Source organism: Mixophyes fleayi, chromosome 7 (genome assembly GCF_038048845.1).
Source record: "Mixophyes fleayi isolate aMixFle1 chromosome 7, aMixFle1.hap1, whole genome shotgun sequence".
Lineage (NCBI taxonomy): Eukaryota > Metazoa > Chordata > Amphibia > Anura > Limnodynastidae > Mixophyes > Mixophyes fleayi.
In genome coordinates, this window is record NC_134408.1 from 52,737,666 (window position 1) to 52,759,725 (window position 22,060).

The 22,060-nt window shown below is 38.9% G+C and overlaps 1 protein-coding gene across 1 annotated transcript; it reads right to left on the reverse strand.

Annotated features, from left to right (window-relative positions):
- Positions 1–243: 243 nt before the first annotated feature.
- HAPSTR1 (HUWE1 associated protein modifying stress responses) lies at positions 244–11,408 on the reverse strand. The gene is made up of 4 exons (XM_075179826.1): positions 10,909–11,408; positions 10,131–10,211; positions 4,816–5,091; positions 244–866 (listed from the first exon to the last, which is right to left on the reverse strand). The coding sequence occupies exons 1-4, from the start codon at positions 11,111–11,113 to the stop codon at positions 625–627; spliced, it is 804 nt and encodes a 267-aa protein (XP_075035927.1). The 5' UTR covers positions 11,114–11,408; the 3' UTR covers positions 244–624.
- Positions 11,409–22,060: the final 10,652 nt, after the last annotated feature.

Below are 22,060 nucleotides of genomic sequence, written 5' to 3' on the forward strand. Positions count from 1 at the left end.
ACATTTACCTTACATGGATACAACCAGCATGTAAATAAGTGCATACATGTGCCTAACCTGACAAATTTAAAAGCCTATGGAGAGTAATTTGGGAGAAGTTTTAATATTTGTACGTCAGAGCACTAAAACACAAAGTGAATCCAATAAAGATCCTTATAATAAGTCATCGTTAAGTATTAATTGCATGACCATCATATCACCTCTGCACATAAATCACCAGAATCAACTTGGTTTTTGTTAAAAAAAAAAAAAAAAAAAAAGGGGGACCTGTACACTGGTAGCCAGGTGAAAGAAAACAGATGGAAGCCTGTAGAAAAGAGAATTGAATTGCACCAAGTTATGTTTTAGGCAACTTCTAAATGGTAATATAAGTGATGCAAAAAAACAAACAAACACAGCAGTAAGGGGTACTTATAAAGAAAAGAAAACCTAAAAAGAATGAAAAAAGGGAAGAAATAATGTTTATTTTTATATAACTGACTTATTCCCTTTGCAAATACAGGTAAGGTCACTTTAGCATTTAATGGATAGATGTTGACCTATGATGATCTTGCCAAATACTACACAATGTCGAGGATCAAGTGGCTTTCAAGCAGCATGGTGGGTGTTCAAATTTTTGCAGATTTAGATCATTCGATTGCGTTTATGGGTTGGGGAGTCTGTAATGACATCACCACACTGTGCTGAAGTACGCTTTCTATTGCCATTGTCCAAGTGGAGTGCCATTTCTTCTGATATGAAAGTGTTCAAATCGACATCATGAAGTCCATTTCTCCTACGGCTAGTATTGGAACTGCCGCTAACATGAGTGGGTGAGCCTGGAGTACTTGAGCGGACACTTATGCCAGCCATTGCTCCACTCAGACCTGCAATTAACAAAACAAAAATAGTTTATTGCAATGTAAAGTTGGTTTACTAAGCAGCACATGGTTTTGACCAATAAAGAGCAATATGACCATGTGCTGCTTTACAAAGCACTGAGGCAAAGGCGAAAAGGACTTGAGTATTCTGAATAGAAAGCAACAAATGTTGGCTATCCACAGCTTCAGAAACCTTATAAGCTACACCAAAATTGCAGGCCTCATTTTAAAATAAGCATGCTCAACCACAATGCTCTCCAAACACACAACCAAACAGGTACCCTTTGAAAGTTAAGAGGTCTTCAGTTAATTGAAATCACTCAGTACTTGTTTCAGATATAGTTCTAAAACAATATACCTGCCATTAATAGAGGTTTTAAAAATAGCATCAGACTATTTAACAAGTTTATTGGATCACAACCCCCAGTGATTGCATTTGGTAAAGGGTGTGTATATTGTAAATAATGGTCACAAAAATATGAATATAAACATGAATAATTTAAAAGATTATATATAAAGTTCAATCCAGAACATTCTGGTTTGTGGAGAACAGATTTGCTATGACCTAAGAAAAGCAATTGCTCTTCATTCTAAAAGTAGTTATATAAAGCCCAATTTCAAAACAACTTGAAGACCACCACTTTAAAGTGAAAAAGCTTTAGAAATGGATAACATTGAGTGTATCCAATCTCCCCAGGAGAAGGCCTCCCAGCAAATTCAGCCAGAGATCAGATCTTCCCATAGCACATGGTGGGAGTAGTAACCTACAGTGAGATCAGTCCTAAAAAAAAAAAAAAAAAAAAAAAAAATATATATAAAAACAGCCATTGCACAGTTTATGAAGGTGCAGATTTCGCTCTACTTTGTACAGGTTACCTCAGTCCTCAGTAAATTATTTGAGTTGCAGTCCCCACAGAGTTCTAACCAGCAAAAAGCATTGCTTTACACAGCAAACCACCATCCTGAGCTGAAGTAGTTCGTAACCATCTCTGAGTTCCACTGAAGAGAAAATGGATTTGCATGATCCCCCAGCTGGGTCAAATCTCTTATGCGCAAACTTTAGCTGCACATGCGCAGTTCAGGTTTGGCATTCACAGGCAGCAAGCATTAGGTTGCCAGGGAAAACATACAACACCTTATATAGCAGGGGGATCTTCACCGGGCTCCCCAAGTAGCTCCGGCAGTCAGCAGCAGGGGTTCACCATGCATCACTGCATATTGCATGGCAAAGCACTACTTTAACAAATTGACCCCATGGTCCAGGGGTAGGCAACCCCTGGCACGCGTGTCAGATGTGGCACTTCGACCACTTCTTTCTGGCACTCCAAAGCTCTGCAGCTGCCTTACAAAAGCAGCCAAAGATAGACGAAATGCAACAGTTCCATTTTGATAATCTTCGGCTGTTTTAATAAAGCAGCTCCATGGTTCCCTTGTGGAACGAATGGTGTCTGGATGTGCGTCCGGAGTCTCCAGAGAGTAAATATGAGGCATAATATCACATACACACATATACAACTGGCACTCCTGGGCTTGAAAATATTTTTTCTGGCACACTGACAGAAAAAGGTTGCCGAGCCCTGCCATAGTCCATTTTACATGAACCTTTAGGTCATATGCAGAGTAGTGGCAAGTGGATCATTGCAGGGAAGGTCACAAGAGGGAATTTAACTCACATGTATAGTGCACTAAAGGATGCTTACTGCAAGGCTGTATTGAAATATACCAACCAAATTAAAATATTAAATGAACAGCCTTTAATCTTAAGATACCAGAATGTTAGCAAGTAAAAAAGTGTGAATTGTGAACAGAATTCTGTTAACCAGTCACATGAACACTCTCAAAATAGTATTTACATGCACAGATTGATAAGGGCAGCGGACGTGTATTACATTTCCAAATTAGACATAAAAGAGGAACACGCTAAACTTTAAAGTGTTGCTTAATATTTGTATAACAATTTACATAAGATGCAAGATTCTCAAAGCACTTTCCTCCATCTGTACTACATGTACTGGTGTTTGAGTCCAGCATCAGAAAGGCTGCCCACAAAAGGATAGATCAAGAATGAGCAGATACCATATCTAGAAGCAAGATAGCAGCAAAACAGGAAATATATTCTTCTTCATTAACTCTTTCCAAGAGATCAATTAGAAGGGTTACGTATTTAACAAGATTTGTTACTATAGTACCCAAATGTTCCACGAATCATATCCCAAGTTCATGTACAGTCAAACTTAACAGGTTGTAAATAAGTCCAACCAGTTGTAAATCTGCATTCTATCAAAGAGTATGTAGCTCCACCGCTGCTGGAATCAGATAAAAATACCCCTTATATAATCCTATCTGCCTTTCTGCTAGGGACACCCGAGACACTGCCAGGAAAAGATTTCTATTAAGTGTCATACTATAACAGTGTCTATAGGTACTCTATCCATTACTATGCATCAACTTTATCGTTGCATGTTATCACCGACCTAAACGACTTTTACCATCAATTATTTAACCATTTTGGTAGTCTTGTAATATTGTACGCAATTTAATAAATGTGGGAAAAGTGAAGACTTTGAACAAGTATTCATAAAAAATGCAGTCTATGAAATCACTAGGAAATATTGACATGACCACTCTACAAAAAGGTCACTGTAATAGAGTTCACCAAATTATGAACTTACACAGCACTACACCATACAAGTGTTCAACTTTACTTCATTTTGACCACTATAGGATCTCTTCATTGACAATGACCAGATTTTACCATATGGTGTTCAATTTATAATTCTACAAGCATTAAGTGGCTTGTGTTAAATGAGCACGGTTGTAATTTATTCATATATACAATAAATCCAAGTTAGCTCTGCTTTAGCTCTCCACCTAACAAAAAAAAAAGTGACCTGTGTTATTCCGTGACTCCAAAAAGGGATGGCATACAGTAGAATATTATGCATGTTTTCGAATCAACGAATCCCAAAGACAGATTCTGAGATCCATACTACAGGTTGTACACCTCAGCTAAAAGCAAATACAGATATTTAATGATTGAACCATGCATTGAACAAACCATTTTGATGCCTACAAAAGCAGATTAAATGTTATACCACAAAACAAGTGTATGGTATCCTTTACAAACAAGAAAAAACAAACCCGACATTGGCAGCAAAAAAGTGAGCAAGCATTTTTAAATAACGTAGGTTGCAGTCTCAGACATCATACATAAGTCTGCCTCATTACTAGCAGGTCCAGACCAACGTATTACTTTGCAGCAATGAAAAAGTCTTAATGTAATTGTAATACTTGTGAAAATAAAAATTCAAGAGAAGAGCGACAGTCACCCCAGGGTAAAACATTGTTAATACATATGTATGGCCTACTTTGTAAATTAAAAAAAAAACCTACAAACAAAAAAGCTGCCAGAGCCATGCCTCTGGGAAGGGGTGAATAAAAACACTTACCAGGTGTCTTCAAGCAGCTTATCACTTCAGCATCTCAAATGGGGAGATCACAGATGTTTCTATGCAATACCACACATTGAAAACTGACAATCTAAAAATGACCTCCAGGATACCCAGTCTCCAATACCAGGATATCCCTTCAGTTCTGTTGAAAGCAGCTTCAAACTGCCACTGCGCAGCCACATTATGCAGTAGCTGCAGCAGACAGGACACCACATCATTCGGCGAGTGGAATATAGCAAATTACCTAAAATTCTTAAGACCATAGTAAAAGGTAAGCACATCTTAATGTATATTCATATATGCACCACATTAAGATGATAATTTTAGGAGGCAGATTTAAAAAATCAGATACTTGTTACAAAAGAACCCACATATTTCAGTATTAAAAAATAAAATATTTCAAAACATTCTTGCATCACAAATAAAAAGTAGTAAGAGTGTTAGGAATGGAATTTATAAAGATGGCGTTAGTAGAGATATATTAACTGAAAGTTTAAGGTTACCATGGAGAGCTATCGCTTCTCGGAAGGGCTCCAAATCAGTCTCTACAGATGTGCCAGTTTCTGACGGAGAAGCTCGGTTGGGGGATACAACAGTTAGTCTTGGGGGCGCACGCGAGTTTCTTGGAGGGGGAATTTTGCCACATAGAAAGCTGATCAAATCCTCTCTGCGAATTGTTCTTCGGCGCTTTTTTACCCAGGCCAAGACATCCTTATTGCGTCGCTGATAACCAATCTGAATTCCTAGATCAAAGCTCAGCTGATGTGAATCCACACTTTCTGCAATATAAAAGGTAAAAGTTAATTAACATAAAATGATTTGAATGCATATCATCAGTTACTTATATAGCACCACTAATTCCGCAGCGCTGTATAGACAACTCACATCAGTCACTGCCCCATAGGAAATTTAGATTTTAAGCTCCAAACACACACACTCAGACTAGGGTCAATTTGACAGCAGCCAATTAACCTACTAGTATGTTTTTAAAGTGGGAGGAAACCAGAGCATCTGGAGGAAACCCACGCAGACACGGGGAGAACATACAAACTCCACACAAATAAGCCCATGGCTGGGAATTGAACTCATGACCCCAGTGCTGTGAGACAGAAGTGCTAACCACTTAGCCAACCATGCTGCCATATTTGTAGGTGCATTTAATATCACATGAAATTTAGAATTCAGAGAACTGGAGGGAAGGAAACCCCCCCCCAAATGGAGAGATTAGTTTCCCAACGTTGCTATGGAAAGAAACCTGCATCAATGTTCCAAAGCAAAAATCGATATTTACTTTAAGACACCTAGGGCTTTTTTTCAGTACCATTGTAATAAACAGTCTTGAACTGGGTACACACTAACACAATTATCACGCGGACCACACCATAAACTAATATTTGATCAGATATTACAAGATATACGCTCCCATGATCATGTTTTATTATACAAAAGCACATTGTATCTGTCTATTTGGTTTTATAAATTTACTAAAAATCACGATCAAAGCTGGAATGAAGTCAGGCAGATGTGGAAGTGTTTATGCACTCATGAGTGTAGGAAGATATCTGTGGAGTGTACAGAATCGCAATCTTTTCAGCAGATGGTTAAGAAAAAAAAAACAAAACACAAATCTGAAAGTAAATTGTGCAGGTGCTATGAGTCTGCATGATCATCGGGATTTTCAGCAGTCTGTACCCAGTTTTATTTTATGGACATTAAATAGAGGAGTGGGGTAGGCAGTAACCCGTTTCTTAATTATCGCTAAAGATTCTTTCATGCAACAAACCAAAGTAAGTTGCCCAAAAAAGTAATTTAGTTCTTCCAAGTATATTGATATGTACTTGGGTCTGAATCAAGTCTATGGCCAGTATAAAGAAAAAGCATTTACAGTTCTCTTGCATATGCAGTTCTAATAGAGCCACACTATATGGCAAATACTTTCTGCATAAACCTAGTACTGCCTTGCATGACAAGCCCTTCATGTAACTTCCCAGACTTACTTTCTGTTATGAGAATCCCCAGTGACATCACTGAATAACCTATGACAAATATGGATGTGTACAGAGATTTCCCATACAATATAGGGACTGTGCTTGGCCAAAAACCAAATAGCATTTTCATTGGCTGCAACACCTGTATATTTGTACTGCAAAGAAAATAAATAAAAGTGCATGGATTACCAGTTACAAACCCCAAGCTACCAGACTTGAGTCGGTAGTTTTAGCAGGTACTGTCTGTCCATCTGTATTGGTGCCAGGCAATAACCTTCTCCTGACTAACTTAAATCCATTATATAGGGTACCAGCTGGTTTCTCGTTGATAAGGTTGGCCACCTTCATTTATTTGTGGAGTTGTCAAGTTTCCAGAACAGACTGGGTCATTTATAATGAACATATATCTGCTCAACAAGTCATCAACTGTGCCACATTCAGGTGCTACAGGAAATGCTACATAAATTAGGAGGCCTTCTGTAAATGAAACAAAAACTCAACAGGGAACTTTCTAGAACATTAATCCTCAATATTCAAGATGATCATTCCATAGCGTGCTTTTAAAGCGTAAGTATCGTAATTCAGATGCCAAAATCTCAAGCATTTATCAATACTGGGTATGCTTGCTTGGAAAGTGGTTTCCCTTATGAAATAGTAAAATTCTAATAACGGTTAAAATTTTTAACTAAACCTGCCTGCTTTGTATTTTACAAAGCTAGTCAACTTAGTGGCTCAGTGCCTGGATATGCTTGTCCCATGACTTTCAATTTCTTCAACATGACTCACTCTGCTATGTAAAAACAGTCACAACAAGTAACAAATATTCAACATTGTTTAGATTCAGACAGCATTACTAGAATATCCACATCAAGGAATATACTCTAGAACCAATTTTAATACATTTGCATTTCTATTACAAGTTCCTATTTAAGGTTAAGATCAGAAGAATTTTATATAAATAAATCAAACCTTGCACATTGTTTCAACTCAGACTGATAAGCAACACATTTTAAACAGTGCACTAATGTCTACTACCAAGATTTAAAAACTAAAAATAATTTGCACTGGATCATGTGGGTGGAGCTATAGATAGGACATATCTTTTCTGTGAAGTTTGGTGGTTGCCGCAAAAGCTATGGCAGCACTGTGTGCCAGAACGACATGTGCAAAGTTACAATGTATCAATAAGCTGCTTAATTAGCATTTGAAGGTATCACAAGTGTTAGGAATGAAAACTAAACCAGGAAGTTAAGAAAGTTTAAGATCCATCTTACCTTAAATACTGACTGTACAACACATGCCATTGTGATACCTTCAAATCAAAGGTTAGTCCAACCACTATTAACATTTGTAAAGTATGTGTATCACCCAACCAATATACCCGCTGCTAAATAGTTTATACTTGTTAAAAATGTCTCCAGCATTCTTTAACTTGTTGCTTTTCTGATGGTTGCCAGTGAACTAACCTCAAATGTTTATAGTTGTATGCCAGATTTATCCAAATGCCAAAACCGCTCCATCAGGGCAGAAAAATGTCCAGCACATGCAGACATTGTTGCATTGGCATAGAAATAAATGCCCAACTTGGGGGTAAATGTATGAATCTCCGGATTCTTCATCTCCGGCGTGTTCAGCCTCTTCAGCGCTTAAATTTAAAGCGGCGCTGAAGCGCCGCTTTAAATTTAAGCGCTGAAGAGGCTGAACACGCCGGAGATGAAGAATCCGGAGATTCATACATTTACCTCTTGGTGTTTTTTCAGAGCAGACTTAACAAATGTTACCAAAATATCTTCACTACATAATTTAACATTTTATTTTTAACCACATTTACGCTGTCTGACTTGCTTCAAGAGATTTTTTTTGTAGCCCACAGACAACAGAAACCAAGTGCCCAGAAGTAAGGGCAACTTCAACAAATCAGATGCAGTACAAAAGTCAAGATCTAAATCAATGGCATGTAGTCCACTGATTAAACAGTACTGTTCAGCATAGGTTGAATTCATACAGATGAATACAATCTGTGAAATCACAGCATTTCATTAAGAAAATTACAGTATGCTGAGGTATTTAAAGTCCTTCTGTCAATTAAATGCATTGTTCAAAGTTATAACTGCCTTTTGCAGTTTATAAAAAGATGTAGGAATTAAACCACACATTATCAGCACTCACCTAAAGCAAAAACGAATCTGGAATAATATTTACTCATTTGAAACATAGGCCCATTCAAAAGCACTGGATTAACAGAAGGGCATGTAAGCCAAAGAACAAAGATTATGTCACTGATAATTTGGAAATAGAATTTTAAACAGAAAGACTAAGTAGCAATTGACATGTCCTGCAAATTCTACCCTTCCAAACATGACAAGACCATGTTCTATATTGTGACATGCCTATATACTGCGCAGGTGTAATACATACCCACACAAAACCAGATACACTGGACTAAGAAATAAAAAGCTATACCCACCAGTGACAATTTCAGATCACAAATACACAAACTGGTCATGCCACTAAAGTTTAAAAATGAAGTATTCAATGAAATACATATTTATTTTTCCAATGTTAGTTCAAAACTTAAGCCATTTGAAACCATCTCATTCTAACTAAATCAGGGCACAGAAAGCGTAGTCTGACTGTATGGTCATGGTCAACCATCTCTGTTGGGATTATTCAGTTGTTAACCAGGAATCTCTATGGACACATGCATATTGCAATTTGTGAACTAGGATAAAAATATCCAATGTGTATAGGCACCTTGATTTTGTTTTTAGATATTTCTTGCAATACATCAGTACTTGTCATGTGTGAAGAGCACAAGTCAGTTAGTGTTTTCAACCAATCCATTATCTGTATGTAGGAGCCACTGAATTTTCAATACTGTTCTGCCAACTGCTGTAGCAGAATTAGCCATTGGAGAAACACAGAATAAGTAGGGCCAATTTATCTAATCCCTGAACAGCAGAGGTGTCTCGGAGCAAACACCTGCCTAAATAAGTTCTTTAGCAAAAAAAAACATTTACAATAAAAACACAAGAAAGACTTTTTTTTTTGAGTGGACAACTATACTAAAAAAAAAAAAAGAAAAAAAAAGTGAACATTACTAATTAAATGTAAACAAGTAACTTTGCACCCATGTATCCACTGATATACAAGAGGCACAAGACCCACAGTCTCATTGCAAACAGGCAGACACCCCTTATAAAATATTATTTTCATGGTCTTGCAGTTATATAAAACAGACCACTAGAATGCACAGATTACCAATTACCTACTGCCAACATAAAGATGGTATAGTTCCAGTTTTAAGCTCAGCAACCCTACTTCCACTGTATGACATTTAGCATTCTAAATAAGTGTGGGTCAAGCGTTTGCCCCAAAAACCAAGTACAGTTTGAACATAACTAAAACAGGTCTATTAAAAACAGACTGTGTGAAAGAACACCATACACAATATAGCAGAAAAATAGTAAGCTACATTTGTTTTAAATGTTTCTACGAGTCATGGCTCTGCCAAAATGACCATCACAGGACAGTTAATTTTGTTTCAAAAAAAATAAAATCTTTGAAACATCTTGAAAAATATGTTACTATATTATCAAGACAGAGCCCACCATTAAACAAAACAACCTGGGAAGAGGAAATATTGTTATATAAAAGCATGCTCACCAAAATAATTACCAATTACTACATTTAATACATACATAAGACTTTGTAGGGACTGTCAGTTTGTATCTATTAGTTGCAACCAAGAGATACAAAGAAACGTCAAGCCACTTCATTGATAAATATGAACAGCTCCCCATATGAATATACAATACATGAAGCCGTACCTTTATATAGATTGGTGACAGCTGTTGCGGCGTTTTGGAAGGGGACCCACAGTGACAGTCCCTGCTGCTGACACACGCGATCTGTAAGAGGAAAAAATAGTGAGCCACATGTAAATACCAATAAAGGCAGATTTATCACTGTGCAGAACGGCCATGTTCTGGCTCGCCATTTTTATAATCCGGGTCGGTCCCCTTCTTTAAGTCCTGTAAGAGGGTGGGTGCTCGGAGACAGCAGACTAACACAAGCAGACACAACACAAGTCGCATCAGTCACCCATTTGGCAGAGGAGTGAGAGAGGAGGATCGGTTAATAGGAGAAAGGACGGACCGCGTTACTCACAATAGAGAGGTGTAACGCCATTTTGTTTTAGCAAAACAACCCTTTACCCCAGCAGAGCGAAATCCTGCTCCTTCCTGCAGGGGTAACGGGGGGATACTTTGGGAGTAAACACAGCTGTCATGTCGCTAGGAGCTGCAATCCTGTACACAGTACCCGCCCCCCAGACACAGTGGATGCGCCCCCCCCCCCCCCGGGGGGGGGTAAGAGAGGGTTACATTAGCCCCTCTCACTGCACACACTGGGGGTTAGAGGGAGGGGCTATAGGAAATACTCCGGTATAGGTGCATTCGCTGGGGGTAGAACCCTCCGCCATTTTGTTTTTCTGGCTCTGTTGCTGGGTGAGGTGGGGGCTGCGGATCTCCCAACCCCAGCCTCCGAGGAACACAGGTAGGCCTCAGCCTAGCCCCGTTACCACACATCGGTACTCCCGGTTCTGACCTTTGTAAAGCTGCGCCACGGCGGTGGCAGAGTTCTGAAAGAGATGCCAGAGTTTCCGCTGACTCTGCTCGGCGGCCTCCTCCTCCTCTTCAGGTGGCCCCTCCTGCTCGGCCTCGGCCAGACACTGCCGCTCCCATTTAGTGAACCAGTGTTCGGGTCCATGTTCCTGGATCTCAGCCTCGCCCTCCTCTTTCTTGTCCTCCATTATCCTCCAACCTCCTCCTATTTTATCTTCCGCTGCCTCCCAATCCACTTTTTCGCTGCTCTGCACTCGCAGGAGGGTGGCAACTCGACAATTCAGTGGTTACTCTTTACCACGCTCTAAAAAGAGTCCGTGTCGGGTACGAGAGCAAACCAGTCCTGCCAGTTACCTCACCCCCATAGTTCCTCCGTGCTGACTCCAAATAAACTGAACCTATGACGCCGCTGACCTGACACTAAGTGTTAGCTCGGCAAATCCTGCTAGCGCAGTAACAACGCCCACCACTGTCTTCGCGCACTGCTACTGGCTAGTGTTTCGCTTTGAACTTCAACCGTTCTTTTTATTGGGCGTCCGCGCTGCAAGTCAAAAACGTCACAATGGGTGGATTTGCCAGTCAAGCTTGGTTGCTTAGCAAGAAGAAAAACAACAGGACGCATGCGCGTGGTTCTTAGTTGTTATGGATGGCAGTTACAGGAAGAGCAGTTACCAATGTTATGTTGTTTGTTTTGTTTTAATTTTTTTTTATTCAAATTACTGTACATGTACACAATTGAATGTGGTATATTATAATAATTTCTCCCAGGTAAATATCGGCGTCTCAACAAGTAAAATCACCAGTACACAATATGTTTTCTTAGGTGTAATTGGGGTTTCTGCTGAAAAAGCCTAATGTTTTTGGCTTTCAATACACAAAGAAGATAATTGGGCGTAAAAGACACAATACATAATCCCACCGAGGTGTGAAGAAATGCACGATTTTAAAAATATATCAATTATTATTTGAAGAATTAAACGTTTAACAGGAAAACAACAATGAACAGTAAAATTACATGAGACATTGTATACCATAAGATAAGGACCCGTCATTGTATCTCTTATTTGTATCTCTTATAAGGGCTGTTAATGCAATACCATGGGGCTGTTTAACCAATTGCATAGCATTTAGTTTCCAGGCTCTCTACCTCAAGGAAAAAGGAGAACGTGACTACCAAATGTAACATAAAGGGATCTCACTTTGGAGTATAGAATATAAAAACTGATTTCATTAGGGACCCCAGGATTGTAGAGGAAGGTGGTGTCTGCAATGAGGCCTCTACAATTCAGAAATGGTTAATAGTGGAATTAGTCCTGGAATGCTATGGGTGGCTGTAATGTCAGTTATGAATTCTCTAGCTGTCAGATATATTGTTCCCCTGGATGTTGCCTCTGTAGTGAAGAGAGCATAAGCTGGGTACACACTACAGCAGAAATTTCAACCAACTTTTTATGCAGGGCTATTTTACATACGATCGATGTTCCGATCGCTCGTTCCACGGACTGCATACACACTAGCCTTGTTTAGGACGATAAAGGGAAGAGCGGACGTCCCTTTAGCAACTTTTTACAGCCATGTTGTCGTGAGCTATGACTGTAATTTCGTACTCACTGTTGTGGATCGGTCGGAAGTTTATACACACTACACAGCGGAAACGAGATTGGATCGAAAATATTAAACGGTACGACCAACCAAATGAGGCGACAATCGTCCATTTGGACAGATTTTCGACCATCGTGTCACTGCACACACTGACCCGACTTTTGAACGAGCGGTTGTATGTCGGCTGATTTAGCCGAATATTGGATGAAAACTGTGTAGTGTGTACCCAGCTTTACTTGTGGTCCTGATGTAGGGTGTGGACAATGCCACAGAGGAATTATCTTTATTATGGTGTAGCAAAAGGTATTGTGCCAGACAAACTCAGAGCAACAGAAGTTTCTAGATTTTAGAGAATTATGACATTAACAGTTGAAACCACTAGTCAGAAAGTCAGAAGAGATTTTCTAAATCACTCATGTTTCAAGATCCAACCATCTCATTTTTCAAGTGCATCTTAAATGTCACTCTGCAATCCTAATCTCTCTATAATTGAATTCAGAAATGAAAATTTAAAACATTTTGCACATTTTCAAGATACTTTTCTTACAAATTGCTGAGCCATTTTTTGCAAATTTTTTGAAGGGTTCCGTGCTTTTCTCTGCCCTTTGCAGCCTTTGAATTAATATATAGTTCTATACCCATCAACTCTTTGGAACACATGAATGAAAGAGATTTATCATATGAGCGAAATAATTGGAAAATCCGGCATCATCTTCAGCACCGACAAGTGTGCATGTGGTTTTTAATGTATTGTGCGACTATTTCATAAACTGAATACATATATAACCAATTTATTTCCCTTACAGTAATTTTGTATTATTCATTTATTTTTTTAATAAATGTCCCTTTCAGTCCATTTAATTTCACCGGTAGTGCAATAATTATGGATAATATCAAATGTAGTACAGTCCTAGGAGGGATTGGTAACCTGATCTATTATGAACAATCTACTCTGGGAGTACATGATGCTGGCCCTCTGGCCATTATGTACCCCCAGAGTGGTGACCAGAGTTGCATATAATGCACTGGGGAAGTGATAATCCACCATATGATAAGTAAGGTACTTTATATTTCACCTGCAGGCTGAGGCCATCTATGCATAGCACTATTTATTGATTTTTTTTTTCTCACATCAGTTTTCTTTCACATTTTTATTCATTTTTTTTTCATGGCTTTTAGGAGACGCTATGGATCCTGTCACCAACATTCTAGGATAAGAGGGTTGGCAGGTACCTTTTCATTCCCACACTTCTCAACCTATCCAAGGCTCTCCCATGGGTTAGAACAAAGGATGTAGGCCCTTTAAACAACATTGCTTGAACTGCAGATTTGCTTGCCCTTTAAACTAAAAAGACCCCCCTAGCTTTACAGCAAAGCAGTCTCTGAAAACACTTGCACGCATTGGAACATTATGGCCAAGGAGTCATGGATAAAGTGACCCTTCTCCTGTGGGAAAGGAAGCAAAGACACTGTGCACTGTTGGCCTGATTCAGAGTAAGATTTATGCCCATTTGCATTGTGTATCTTTGTGTTTTTTCCGCACTGGGCATGCTTAGAAAGTGAACTTAATCAAATGCGGATATTCAGACCTGCTGCTTTTTGGCACTTATGAATCCTTACACCTGAAGAGGCGTTATGGGAAAAGTGAGATATGTTCTAAAATAGGCAATGTACACTAAGGGTCGTGTTTGAACAATTGCGTAAGAATTCAGACTACTAAGTAGTATTAGGTAAGACTGAAAAAGTGGTTTTGTTTCAGGGTGATCGAGGGTAGGTGTAAGTAGCGAATGATCATGATGATAACAAACACCCAAACTAGCAAACCACTTGTAATTAGAGGATTGTGAATGATTTGCAGACACTTATTGAGAATTAGTAGTCATTCAGCCATAGATTAGGGTTTGCTGATTGTATTGTAGCAAAGATAAAAGCATTTTTTTTTATATGCATGTCAGGAAGTATTTCCTGCTGTATAAGCTAGGTTATTCAAGTTTAAATGATGCTTCATAGCAATTACATTCATAATATATTAAATAAAAGGTTTTTGAACATGTTCGCAAGTTTGATGTAAATATCTGAGGGGTGTGTCTTTTATAAAGCAGACACATCTGCTACTCATTAAGACCTGGATGCATGTTTAACACAATATAATGTACATATACATTTTAAGAAAACAGCAAAAGTTAAATATCATGAATATTTACATTTTATCAAGGAGGGAAGTGCAAACTTCAAATGGGAAATTAGACCCCTGACTTGACAATGTTACTTGTGCCCTCCATGTGTGATGGTAGCGTCTGACTAAATTGGCCGTTTCGGTTCCCTTTGGAGTGTGAAACACAATTTTGTGCTTGGCATAAAATGGCATAAATGCTGCATGTTGGTACATCAGAAAATAGATGACCACTTTTGGCCTGTGTGTTCTGACTGCACTAACATACCCCAGTATTGATGGAAGTGATCGAGCCACTCAGCCCCTAGTGGCCGTATCTTGCCAATTTGGCCTCCTACATGCTGCAAATTGGACATTGATCCTATCACTTGGTGCTAAGGCAGAACATCAGAATTGATCCATGTTTCGTCACCATTAGGAGGACTTTCATGCTCTGTGCAAAATCAGTTTTGCTGCCACCATGTATCTCAATTTGTACAAGATTATTTTGGTTTTCGCCAAATGCATAGGTGTACAGAGCAAGAAGGCGGTCTGTGAAAAGGTACAGGAGTTTGCACAGGCCGAGGATAGAATTTGTGCAGAGAAAGGGCATTCCTTGTAAAACATAGAGTAGATACAAAGCAGCTCCTATTTTAGTGGAACAGTGCAAATGCGTCATTTCATTTTGAGGAGCAAGATCATTGAAGTTAGATAACGGCATAGGCATGTTGCATTTTTAGTGTTTCTCCTCGCTGGGAGCTGGTGCATACAGCCATCATTTTATTTCTGTAAATTAATTTTGCACCAACTCGTCTGGGTTTTGTCCTATACAAATAATGAGAGCCATTTTGCACCAAGTAATGGTGTTTAAGGCTTTACACGCATAAAAATGAATCATTTAATAAAAATATAAAATAAGAAATATCCCAATAACCTTAGTCTCATAATTATTCTCATTTGCTAATCCGAGTATTGTTTTAGGAGAAAGTATAATTTAATGAAGGGGTGGCTCCAAACTAGTAGGAGATTAGACTTGGATGGTACTTTACACTTGCACAATGCACCTCTAGGGATTTTTATGCCTTTTCACACATCTAGACCCTAGTGCCTTTTGGTGCCCCGAGTAAGCTCATTGGAATGGGACCCTTCTAAAAAAAAAAAGTCTGTTTTTTATAATGCAATGAAGACAACTATAAATTCATTTTTTTATTAGAAAAACACGTAAATAACATTTATATAGAACATACAAACAAGTATATGCATAGTGCCAACAAACGACAAATACATTGAAGAATACAAACATTTCTTTCTCGACTTCTTCAATGCAAATTCATCAATGATTTCTATTGACAAGAGCGCTAAAGCACTCAGCTGTTCCTGACCCATATAGTTAAGATTTTTGATCATTTTTGATTTTTAAAAATATCTCTGCCTTGGCTATAATCACAGGTATAGTTACATACACCAGACAAACAGTATATACATTGGTATAGCTTGATGGCAAAGAACTATGTTCGGTTAGTAACATATTGGCAAGCTGTTCAACATCCTTCACTTTATTTATCCTGTCTTTAAATGAAGCCTTAACCAAAAGAAACTGTGATGGAAATAATGGAGATCTTCGTAAAAAAAATTCTTGAAAAATTCTCTGCTTCCAAACAAACTTCTGCTGCAGTAGAGTCTGCAATAAAGTGTAGTTGAAGGACCTTGTATGTCTACATTCCTTGGAATCAGTTATCCAATTGTGAACAGCAAGTATCGATCATTGGATAAAACAGAGTTACTCTGAAGCAGCGCTCCAGATCAGTCAGCCTTACATCTTCACAAAGATCACCAAAATGATTTTTTACTTTCTTAACTCTGTTATTATGAAATTGATTTGAAAACCCCAACTTTGTACACATTCCAGAAGCTTCCACTATAAGACTACTGTAAAACTTTAGTAATTGCTTGAAAGGTCCATCCATTTTGTTTTTCATCCCTTGGAAAAGGTCCAAGTTGTTGGTTTGGGCCAGATGCGATGATAACCTGTTTCATCTCTGAGTCCGTGATAGTGTTTGAAAAATTGTTTGTTGTATTTTGAAGAGAAGTATTCTCAATATCTCCAACAGGAGTTGAAGGTGAAATCTATAAAACAAAAACCACTAAAAATAGTGAACTGACTGGATACCATTTTTCTTTCCAATGGGAACTTACATGGTGACCCCTTGAATCACTGTCAAGGTTATCAACATTTGCATTATTTCCTTCTGCCCGTTCATCGGATGCCATAAAATACAAAGTGCTTTTTATCGGATACATATCACAAGGTGGGGTCATATAAGACTCCAGCCTATAAAACAGCCTTAACAATAATTCTAGTGATATACATAATGTTTATGGATCTAATACTAACTGAATAAAGGAAGCTGGGCCAAAATATTTTGTTACAGTTTTTGATTATACCATTGCCATTTACATCAGATGAACATATGGATGTATTGGCGTTGATTGATATTACCATAAAGTCAACTGAATGGAACCTAGCTGCTTCTGCACCTTTTTTCTTCTTTTCCTGCCTTTTTTTAGCTCTAATCTGATATGTTCATTTCATGTCTAAAACATATATGCTACAAAGAACACACTCACCAATCATTACCAATAACTGCACAATAGCCTCAACAACTTGTTCAGGTTGGCAAAACATGTTGCACTGTAGGGGGTGCAAATTTATATTTAACTCTAAATTGCAGTGTAAAAATAAAACTGTGTGTTTGTAGCAGTATTTGTGTGCTACATGCAAAAATAGGTAGTATTTTTAGTATTTTCATTGCATGTAAAACAAATCCATATGCACCTCTTGCATTGCTGCATGGCTTGTCCAGGGGCAAATGTGCTCCTTTTTTTATTTAAAACTGCCCTTCATCCCAATAAATATTATGTACTGCAACCACTACCTAAGATATACTTTATGAATGAACTGCAAGAGTATTCTCACTAGCAGCCAACCACGTTTTTTAGCACTTAAATGAATATCAACAATGGGAAAAGCGTTTAAAGTTTTTATAATGTTAGTGTATTGTCGAGACGAGGTAGCGATGATAACTGTATACTTTTAAAATATATATACAACAATATTTAGTAATATCCACACCCATTGTGCAAGGGTGTCCAAACCCATGAAACCAGGAATATCCAATCTAAGGAAATGCTAGGAGCTGCTAATTTTTTAAAAGTCAGCAAAATCGATTGCTTTCAAGCGTCAAGCATTTCACCTACTTGTATAAAGAGTGCTTGAGGATTTTAAAGTGCTGTCTATTCGGGGCTCCTTTTGGCCAGTGGCCATAGGGCACTGCCCCTGCTGCCTCAGCCTTGATTTGACCCTACTAGATGCTCTTCTAGTTTGCAGAGGCAGCTGCCGAGAAAGGGGTTGGGTACTAAACGGCAAGTACAAAAAACCTGACAGCAATTTGCACGACATGACAACAGCGATACTTTGCTTACTGACAGTGTGTTCATGTCGACCGCTTGGAAAACAGATTTCAAAGAAATGCGGTGAATCAACATCCCGTCCAAGCAAATTGACATCATTTTAGAGAGAGCGACACAGTGATTGGTGGTATTAAGGTGCTCATTTAAGGAGGCGCCGGCTGTACAATGTTTTCTTTTACAAACCATTCTACATTGTACAGCCGGCGCCTCCTTAAATGAGCACCTTAATGCCACCAGTTACAATGTCGCTCTCTAAAATGACCACATTTTGCCTGGACAGGATGGTGATTCGCCGTATTTCTTTGAAGTCTGTTTTCCAAGCGGTCGACATGAACACACCGTCGGTAAGCAGTGTATCGCTGTTGTCATGTCGTGCAAATTGTCAGGTTTTCTGTAGTCGGCGAAGTGACTACCACTGCGAGAGTGGAGATTAGGCATGCTTTTACATATCTTATAAAATAACACTTATATGTAGCTATATGTAGCATAAAACAAATATTGTAACTAATATTTTACTGTACAAATCCCACAGAAAATAATTAGCTCTTCATCAGCTAACCTGGGTGCTTTAACGGAGAATTACAGCGATGCCACCAGGTTTAAGAAGTCATATACCCATTAGATACTCAAGCCTATGGGTGGGTTATGCTATATAGGCATATTTATTCAAGGCCTAAAGCAGCACTGTCAAGGGTGCTGAATAGGAATGATTTTAAGTTAAATTTCTTTCCAAGAGGGTCTCTGTCAGCCATCACAATGGTGAAATTGGTGTTGACCAGCAGTAAATAAATATGCACAACCATTAAGACAAGGCATGTTTATTCATAACGTCCTATAGGATTGCAGACTGTAAATTGATGTCTGTCTCTGAGTACGCATTCTTGTGCACACCATGTTATTCGTGCCAAAATAACCTGTTTCTATGACACATGCTAAATTTTAAATAATGATAAATATATATAAAAAAAAAAAAAAAAATTGACCCTAGTCTCTCTCTCTATGTCTGTCTGTGTGTATGTTAGGGAATTTAGACTGTAAGCTCCAACAGAGCAGGTACTGATGTGAATGAGCTCTCTGTACAGCGCTGCGGAATCAGTGGCGCTATATAAATAAATGATGATGATGATGATGTGGACTCTCTGACGTAATCTGTGGCATTGCCATTATTTTGTTTACAGCAATAATTGTAACAAATGCTACCAATGTCCTTTTTACCACCTCTTCATCAACACCAGAAGACTGCTTAGCATTCTTAGGACACCTATTACTGTAATTGGTATTGCCCTTAATATTATAACAGAAAGTCCATAATATATTAGTGAAAATCACACACTTATCAAAAATGTATGCATTCCAACCAGTTTCTCTCCTGATTGTGAAGCAGTGACCACAACAGCAGTAGACCTTTTGTTAGTGTATATTTTTACAAATATATCTGTAGGGTATCAGTTTAAAGGATACTCATCTGTCTTTAGTATAGAACGATATGAACCCATCTGGATGATTGGGGAGTCTCTATTCAAAGGCACCTCTGTAAAGTACCTTGTCCAAGGATTTGCTGCCTAGTTTAGGTATATCCATATACTGTGAAGGATCACAGGTCACCAGTACGTACCAACAAGAGAGCTAAAAGTATTATTGTGCATTTACATGTTAAAAGGGTTTGGGTGTGGTACAGTGTGTACCACTGTGTAAAATACTGTGAAATTATTGCATAAAGTTTCAAAAGTTAAACTGCTAAAGGGAAGTACTGCTGCAGGCTGTTGTTCAATTAAACCAATTTGAGTAATTAGAGTGTCAGCGCTGCCTTATCTATAGGTACTAAGTAAGAAGTAAAATAAAATAGTGCAAGGGAATTTATTGGAATTGCTATGCAAACATTTAGTTTTTTGCTATAAGATACAGAAAAATAGTTGCTGCCCAGTCCTCATCTGATAAATATGCCAAGGTGACTTCTACATCATGCTACACCTGCTAAAGTGATTTTCATGTTTGTGGTCACTGTTATATTGGTGGGCAATGGGGCCCCCTTAAGTCTCTCCTTTGTGTTCATACTCCCCAAAAGAGAAGCCACGTGTCCAGATCTGGATGGAATCACTGTTCTGAATAAGAGAGGTGAGAGGAAATCCTGTACCCATGCCATTTACATACACATATTCCCAGAGGAGCCTGGAAAAGGGGTATAACAGTTAAATACATTTGTACAGTAAATGTGACTTAAAAAAAGCTTCTGGCACCCACTGTTTTGAGCAAGTGTACCTCTTCTTTACATAGCCGTCCCCAATTGTTGATGATATGAGAAAGAGTGAACAAAGTATTGATGTGCCCATTTTTGTATGCTATTGCACCATTGACTAGTCCCATTGACCTCACCAAAACACCCTGTAAGAAAATACTGTTCATTTACTGAGTAATTTTGATGTTTTGAGGAATAGTCCGGATTCCATTTGTCCACAAGGTGGTCATTTAATTTATAAAATAGTGACTAGAAATAGTGAAGTAAAAAAGTCAGGCATTAGCAAGGAAATATTCATATGTACTTCTGCAAATTCATCTACCCCTGTATTCCCAGTGTTTTGTTAAAGGTATACTCATCTAGTCATTCAAGTCTAAGCAACTGGGAATGTCGTGCTCAACAACATTCAAAACTAGGGGACTCATTTAGAGTCGGGCGCAATTTACACTAAAATCGTAAATGTAAATTGCATCCCGTAATTTACACAGTATTTAAAGTGGCACAGATCTTTAGATCCATGTGACTTAGATTACTGTGCAAATTACATAAACACGCCCCTTAATCTGCCTTATGGAGCGGTGTGCAAGTGTATCATGCACAGCGCCCTGTGAAGCAGATAATGAAATAAAAAATATAATGTAAAAAAAAAAAAAATGTCCCCCCTCCGCCCCCAAGCAGCAAAAGGGTTGGTTATGTTGTTCGGGAGGGGGTGCACACCTTTCTTTTAAAATGTAATTATTTTTTTCCTTTGTTTTTTCATACACCAAGGTCTCTTGCACCAGCTGAAAGCACCAGCAAAATATATGTCTCCTAGAGACTTATCTGCAGGTGCTTTCACCTCAAAATAGCATGTACAGAGCGTGAGCATACCTTTACATTGGTAGGCCTACTACCTCCACTGTTTCACCTCTCTAAGCACAAAGAGGTGCAACAGGGAGAGCTGTTGCAGTCACAGTGCAAACTGAGACGGCTCTTTGGCCAAAAGTGCTTTTTGCGCTGATCAGAAGGACTTGCATCTGACTCTAAATCATGCCCTAAGAGTTTGCCAGGGAGGGGAGGTCCTAGAAAAATAATGTGTATTCCTTGAGCTCCAGCAGCAATACTTACAAAAGTTCATGACATTAAGTATTTCATTTCACTTATATTTAGGAATTAATTTACAAAAATAAACTGTTTTGCACTAAAGAATTTATTTTTGCCATTTCTGTAAAAAAATATCCATTCTTATGACCAGTGTACTCAGGGCCGCCATCAGGGGGGTACAGGGAGTACTGTTGTACCTGGCCCGGGCTCACCAGGGGGCCTGGTACAACAGCGCAACACAAACTTACCTGGGGGCACGCTGTCTTGCAGTCCGCTGGTCTCCGCTACTCTGCGCGGATGTCTTCAGCCTGGCTGTCACCGTGACAGCCAGGCACCAGAATGCGATCGCATGGGTGGAGGAATCATTCCCCTGCGATCATGTGATCTGCCTGTGACAGATCACATGATCGCAGGGGAATGATTCCTCCGGTGACAGCAGGCCCCCAGGTAAGTTTGTATTGCGCTGTTGCTCATCGGGAAGGGGGCGCTCACCGGGGGGGGGGGCGTACTGGGCCCCATGATTTCTGATGGCGGCCCTGAGTGTACTATACAGTCCGTGATTAGTGGCTAGTATACAATAGAGAGCTGACA

Coding starts and splice junctions, on each gene's coding strand:
- HAPSTR1 (XM_075179826.1), bottom strand. CDS start 11,113: ATGGAGGACAAGAAAGAGGAGGGCGAGGCTGAGATCCAGGAACATGGA. Junction 10,212..10,908: donor CGTGGCGCAGCTTTACAAAG/GTCAGAACCGGG, acceptor TTCCTCTTACAG/ATCGCGTGTGTCAGCAGCAG. Junction 5,092..10,130: donor TGTCACCAATCTATATAAAG/GTACGGCTTCAT, acceptor TTTATATTGCAG/AAAGTGTGGATTCACATCAG.